The following is a 6,000-nucleotide window of genomic DNA, read 5'->3' on the forward strand; positions in this document are numbered from 1 at the left end:
TGCACACATTATTCTACGGAAATCCATTAAATGTTGATAGATAATGCATTTAAAGGGTCTGTTTGTCCAAAATGTAAATTCTGTCATCAGTTACTCACCCTTGTTCTAAAACTGTTTGACTTTGTTTCTTGTGAGAAACACTAAAGTAGTTATCTATCAGAATGCCTAAGCAGCTGCTTTCCATACATTGAAAGTTAAACACTTAGTTCACCAAAATATTTAAATTCTGTCATCATTTACTCACACTCATATCATTCCAACCCCATAAGACCTTATCTTCCAAACACAAATTATATTTTTAATGAAACCTGACAGATGTCTGTCCATCCATTACACCAATGCTTCAAACAGTTAATGAAAACATAGTAAAAGTAATCGTATTGTAAAATTGTAGCTATCGCATTATGTGATGAACAGATTTTTTAAAGACTTGTTTTTGGCGATTTTGCCTTTATTTTAGATAGGACGGTGTGACGACAAGAAACGAAGAGGGAGAGAGGGGAGGGTGGAATCGAGAAAGGTCCACAAGGCGGGATTCGAACTCGGGACACCCGCAGTGCAATTATATGTTGGCACGCTGCCCTACAAGGCTATGGGTGCCAACATGTGATGAACAGATTTTACTTTCCTTCTTTATTCACATATAAACATTGATTAACATACATACAGTACATATGACAGGACATAAAACATATGATCGAAATCTCTCAGGTTTCATTAAAAATATCTTTATTTGTGCTTCAAAGATTAATTCTTTCGGGTTTGGAATGACATAGGGATGAGTAATTGATGGCAATTAAATTTTTTGGGTGAACTAACCCTTTAATAGCCATTAAAGAGTTTGGAAAAGCAATGGAAAAAGCAGCTTTGACATTCTGCTAAATATGTCCTTTGGAAAAAAAAAGTAAGTCAAATGGGTTTGAAATGACATGAGAGTGAGTAAATTATGACAGAACTTTATTTTTTTTGGGTGAACTATGCCTTGAATCTGTGTGTGTGTGTGTGTGTGCGTGTGTGCGTGTGTGTGTGTGTGTGTGTGTGTGTGTGTGTGTTTAAGTTTGTGAGATGGTTTTCCAATGAAAAAGTAAGGAAAGTAGACATAGAAAAGTTTGTTTTTATCTATGTATTTCTTATCAAAGTAAATCAAGCATATCTTTAAGGTTGAAGGTTATTCCGACTGCCAAGCCACGACTCTCACTATCACAGCTTGAATTATGTGCTGATATAAATCTCAGTTACCTTTTTTTCTTCAGTTTGCTTTGGCTGAGCTTGTAAGTTTTGAAAGATCTTTGTTTCTCTGTGTTTCATTTTAGAACACCCTGGAGACTTGCAACATATGTAGTAAGCCCATAATGGAGCGTATCCTGCGGGCGACTGGGAAGGCCTATCATCCCCAGTGCTTCACCTGTGTGGTCTGCCATCGGAGTCTGGACGGCATTCCCTTTACTGTGGATGCCTCCAACCACATCCACTGCATCGAAGACTTCCACAAGTATGACCAGGCACACGAATATGCTTCATATATCCATATACTACATGCAGGACTTATATAAACACATAGTACAAAACATGTTGTTATCTTAATCTCAGTTACATTAACTTATAATAATCTAATATTTAAAGCATTTTTTTTTTGGGTTAAAGTATCACATTCAAAACAATCTTAGTTACAGGTAATATGACTTTTAAGTAGCCTGTTCAACCTTTTTGTATGTATTAAGGAATTGAAAGGTTTCAGAAGGAATATAGGATTGTGAGAATATAATCACAACAGAAATGCCATTGTGTCGAGGAACGGTTGGGGTGTACCTGAATTGTACTCATTGTAACTACTGTGGTATAATTAGGCCACCATCTGCTGAACTTCCCCCTTTTTGCTGTTTGTTGGTAAAACCCAGTGAAGAAGTGAATCACCTGACTGTTATTCTTTGTGTTCACATACTCGCCTCTTCTCTCTCTGTTCCTGTCTTATGTTCTCAAACTGCTGAACACACAGATCTAGTCATTGTGGAGCTTTCTAAAACATTTGTGTCTTTGAAATAAGTTCCGCTGGGTAGTAAAGCTAGCTTATTGATGGCTTTCAGATCTTTCAAAAGTAATAATAATAATAATTCATCATTATTTCCTCAACCTTTTGCCATCCCTTTTGCTAAAAAATTAGAAATTAAATTTAAATGCATATTCAGCAGTAAAATGAACTAATATTACCAACATCTATAAAAGGTTATCATTAGTGCTGTCTGTCCGTCGATTACTTTTTTTTTTTTTTTTTACTAATCGCACATTTTTCTGTAATTAATTGTAATTAATTACATATTAATATATTCTCATAATTTAACATTGAACCTCCAAATTAATGTAGAAACAACATGCTATATTTTAAATATGTGTTTAATGGCATCTCTTTACTAAGTAGTCTATTATTAATAAAGGCCAGTATTTTTTATACCAATACTGCTATGGATGTCTCTATTAAATACATTTTCACCTCAATTTTAGCCATTAATTATAGCCATTCAACATTACAGTATAAATGAAAGCCATTACTTTGAACATTTAGTCTATTAAAAATATAGCCTAACAACTTTTAATTTAAGTGAACTTAAAACAATCTTCACATAAACTATAAATTGTATATGCATTTAGATTAATCATTATTCAAGCTACAAAGTTCATCAGCGACTAGAACAGTCCAGTGATTTCTCTATTCTTTTCTTTTTTTACTGTGATCAGTGACAGACTTCATCTGTCTGACTGTTCTTCCGTCCCTTTTTTAGAAATTTGCTCCTCGTTGCTCTGTGTGTAACGAGCCCATAATGCCAGCTCCTGGCCAGGAGGAGACTGTGCGTATTGTGGCTTTAGACCGTGACTTCCATGTGCAGTGTTATCGCTGTGAGGTGAGTAAAAGTCTTTGGGTGGTTGGTTAAAAATTAATATACATGTTTTTAGAAATAGAAGTTTCGTACTGACATTTTTGTCCTTTTCCAAAACTATTTTATGTGTGTGTGCTCATTTTAGGATTGTGGCTGTCTTCTCTCTGAGGGAGACAACCAGGGTTGCTACCCTCTGGATGGCCATGTTCTCTGCAAAAACTGCAACACCAGTCGCATCCAGGCCCTCACTGCCAAGGCCACGACTGACCTCTGAGTAACACACATATCTACATGCAGGTCCCTGAGAAATCCTGAGAAACACCATATCCTGTCACATCACTGCACACAAATATTTATGCTCAGACAAATGCACATGTACACATAAAGCTGTCATTCCACTTAAGAGGCCATGACTTGTCGCTCATTCACCTCCACACACTGTGCCTTGTATTAAAATTGCACTCAGATATGAATTCACCAGGGCCCGCTACAGCTGCTTGTAAACACCTAAACAAAGTAGACCTTAACATATAGAGAAAGACTATTAGATTCTAACTGATGTTCACAGAGCTGTTCATTTGAGAAGTGGGACGTTAAGAAAACCCTCATAGAACATCATAGAATCTACCTCTAAAAAGGGACCATGCTGTCCGATCACTATGCATTCCAGTATGTATCCAACCTAGAGCTTTCATTTTATTTTTAATCTCTGCACTGTATTGTCACAATCCATCCCAGCTTTCGCACAGAGCTACTATTTACACATGAAGTCACACAATTATACATTCTCTGCAATGACTTTATCAAATAACGCAGATACAAAAATAATTGGAAGTTTTCATTACACATCATTCAAGCTTGTTAAACATATTTTTTAATCTTCTTATGGTGGTTGTGAAATTGGAGGTTTTATGATTGCTAAGGTACAAAAGTCGGTATAGAAAAACCTGGACCTTCAACTTGACTCGTGCATCACACCTGCTTCATCAGTATGTTTTTGCAAACATACTGTACAGGTGTATGTTTGTGAATGCATATCCTTTTCGATTTACATTTCTGAATTTACCCTTTGAGATGAAAGTTACCAAAGAGCTACATTTACTTTCTCTGTGACAGCGTGTATGTATATTATTGTATGCTAATGAAATGTAATGGGAAGAGTATTTTATCCTTTAAGGACTGTGAATGACCTTCAGTAGCTCAGAAGCCTAAATACGTTGTGGTTCATTCAGTGCGGTTTCCTGTTTCTTCCTCAGTTTACCACTTCAATTCAAGTGAATTTAGCAAGAAATATACTGCGCTTGGAACTTTTTTGTGGTTTGGTGTTATTTTTTTATTTTTTTTAATTGCGCTCAGTTATCTCATTTATTTGTATATCATGAGTGTAATGGTGAAAAGGTCTAAGGATAAAATGTATGTATTTAGATATGCACAGTAAATTGTGCAATAATGTCACGGCAGATTGAGAATCGTTCGGTATTAAATTTAAATTCTCAGAGGAAAAACTGTCAGATTAGTGATAAAATGTGTGACAATCAGGGCTGAAAGGATGTTGGAAATGTGTTTTATTTTATCTAATTTGATCTAAGACTTTAAGGGCTGATGAGAGAGCAATATTTTAAGTATCCTCAAATTGTGAATTTACTGTAGTATTAGTTTCGTAAGATAGAGATAAGTATTAATAAAAATAGGAAACCCGTTTAGGGGAAATAATTTTTCTTTCGTAATTTTGTACATGGATGATATCATTATGCAAATTTCTTCTTTGTTGCATTGACACTTTACTAAGAAGGATATGCAGACATTTTTTATTCAACGAGAAAGTGTTCAAGCTGTTCTTAAAGCTACAGTTCACACATTTTGGGAAAATCTGAAATTATGTATATATATCTACAGTCATTATAAATTTTGAGTTTTAGAGAGTTAACACCTCAGGAAATTTCCAGTCAGTGTGCTGCAGTGATGCCCCAGGGAACTTCCCTTATGGTTGAAGGGTAAATTCAGATGTGAAAGTCATGATATATATATTTATATGCAAACTGGATATAAATACATGGTTACGAGCACCTCTTGATTTATTATGGCAGTTTGTGGATTTTCAGTGTGTAAAATGAAATGTGCTGTAGCTTTAAGCCATGAGAGCTTCATTAGTGCTTCAGTGCTTCAATCTGTACCTCTCTTAACTTTTCTACATGTGCCTTTTTCAGCTTGTGTGAAACTGAGGTGGTGGTGTTTGAACACAAACACAGCTGAGGCTGATGTTACGTGTTTAAATGGTCTGTTTTGTTTTTGTTACTTTTTTTTTTCTATTCACACTACCTAGAGGCTATGCATGTTCGCAACTTGAACCAATCTTTATTTCCAGGTTTTTTATAGAAAGACCAAATATTTTAAAACTTAATATTTCACTGTATTATGTCTTTAAAAGCATTGTGTTATTGGAAAGAGAATTATTGCTGTATTACTTGGTACATTTAAGGTGTCCTTCCTCTCTTTTGCTTTAATGCTCATTCCCCAAACCCATCTCAAGTTCTTTTTATTCAAATTGCTTATAGATGTGCTTCATCTGTTAAGCCTTTTTGCTCATTTGAGTTGTTCAAATTGATTTGTTCTGTTCAAGTATTTGATCAGGATGCAATATAAAACACTTTGTACTAAGTTTTCCCATTTGTGATCATTACAATAGCAATAACCTGATGATATGAAATTGCGGTATATTTGAATTGCCATGTATGGAGCACTTTGTTGGTGTTTTTTTTCCCTCTGTGAAGAAATTATTGCATAAAACAACCTAATCTGTGCCCTATTGACATTCTAAATATAAACTTGGATTCTGTTCTTACACTCTGTTGTTTTTGACTACATACAGCTTCCTCTATAATTAATAAATCTTTTGAAAACCTCCATAGTGATTATTCGCTTTTTCTGTTTGTCTGTTATTTCTTTCCTTCCTAATGCTTCTGTTAATTCATATTTCAGCTCTTTGCAGCATTTGGCAGGTTTCCCAGGTAACAGAGACAGATTTTCATTGTACTCTTTGTACAACCTAAAGGAAAATTCATTTATTATGCTACTTGCTGATATCAGTGGTTCATTCAGCACATGCTTAGCTACTTGAGGTGGCATT

At 35.0% G+C, this 6,000-nt stretch overlaps 1 protein-coding gene across 4 annotated transcripts in view; it reads left to right on the top strand.

The window, feature by feature from the left end:
• The window catches only part of LOC109089180 (lipoma-preferred partner homolog), a 199,112-nt gene extending 193,335 nt beyond the window's left edge, over positions 1-5,777 (top strand). For 3 of the 4 annotated variants that reach the window (XM_042725862.1, XM_042725860.1, XM_042725858.1), the window contains 3 exons: positions 1,314-1,491; positions 2,776-2,897; positions 3,019-5,777. In XM_042725862.1, coding sequence (XP_042581796.1) covers positions 1,314-1,491; positions 2,776-2,897; positions 3,019-3,147 — 429 coding nt within the window. In that variant the 3' untranslated portion in view covers positions 3,148-5,777. Of the gene's footprint in view, positions 1-1,313; positions 1,494-2,775; positions 2,898-3,018 lie in introns of all 4 variants that reach the window. The other variant, XM_042725859.1, reaches the window with a different exon arrangement.
• Positions 5,778-6,000: the final 223 nt, after the last annotated feature.

This window comes from Cyprinus carpio, chromosome B6 (genome assembly GCF_018340385.1).
Source record: "Cyprinus carpio isolate SPL01 chromosome B6, ASM1834038v1, whole genome shotgun sequence".
NCBI lineage: Eukaryota > Metazoa > Chordata > Actinopteri > Cypriniformes > Cyprinidae > Cyprinus > Cyprinus carpio.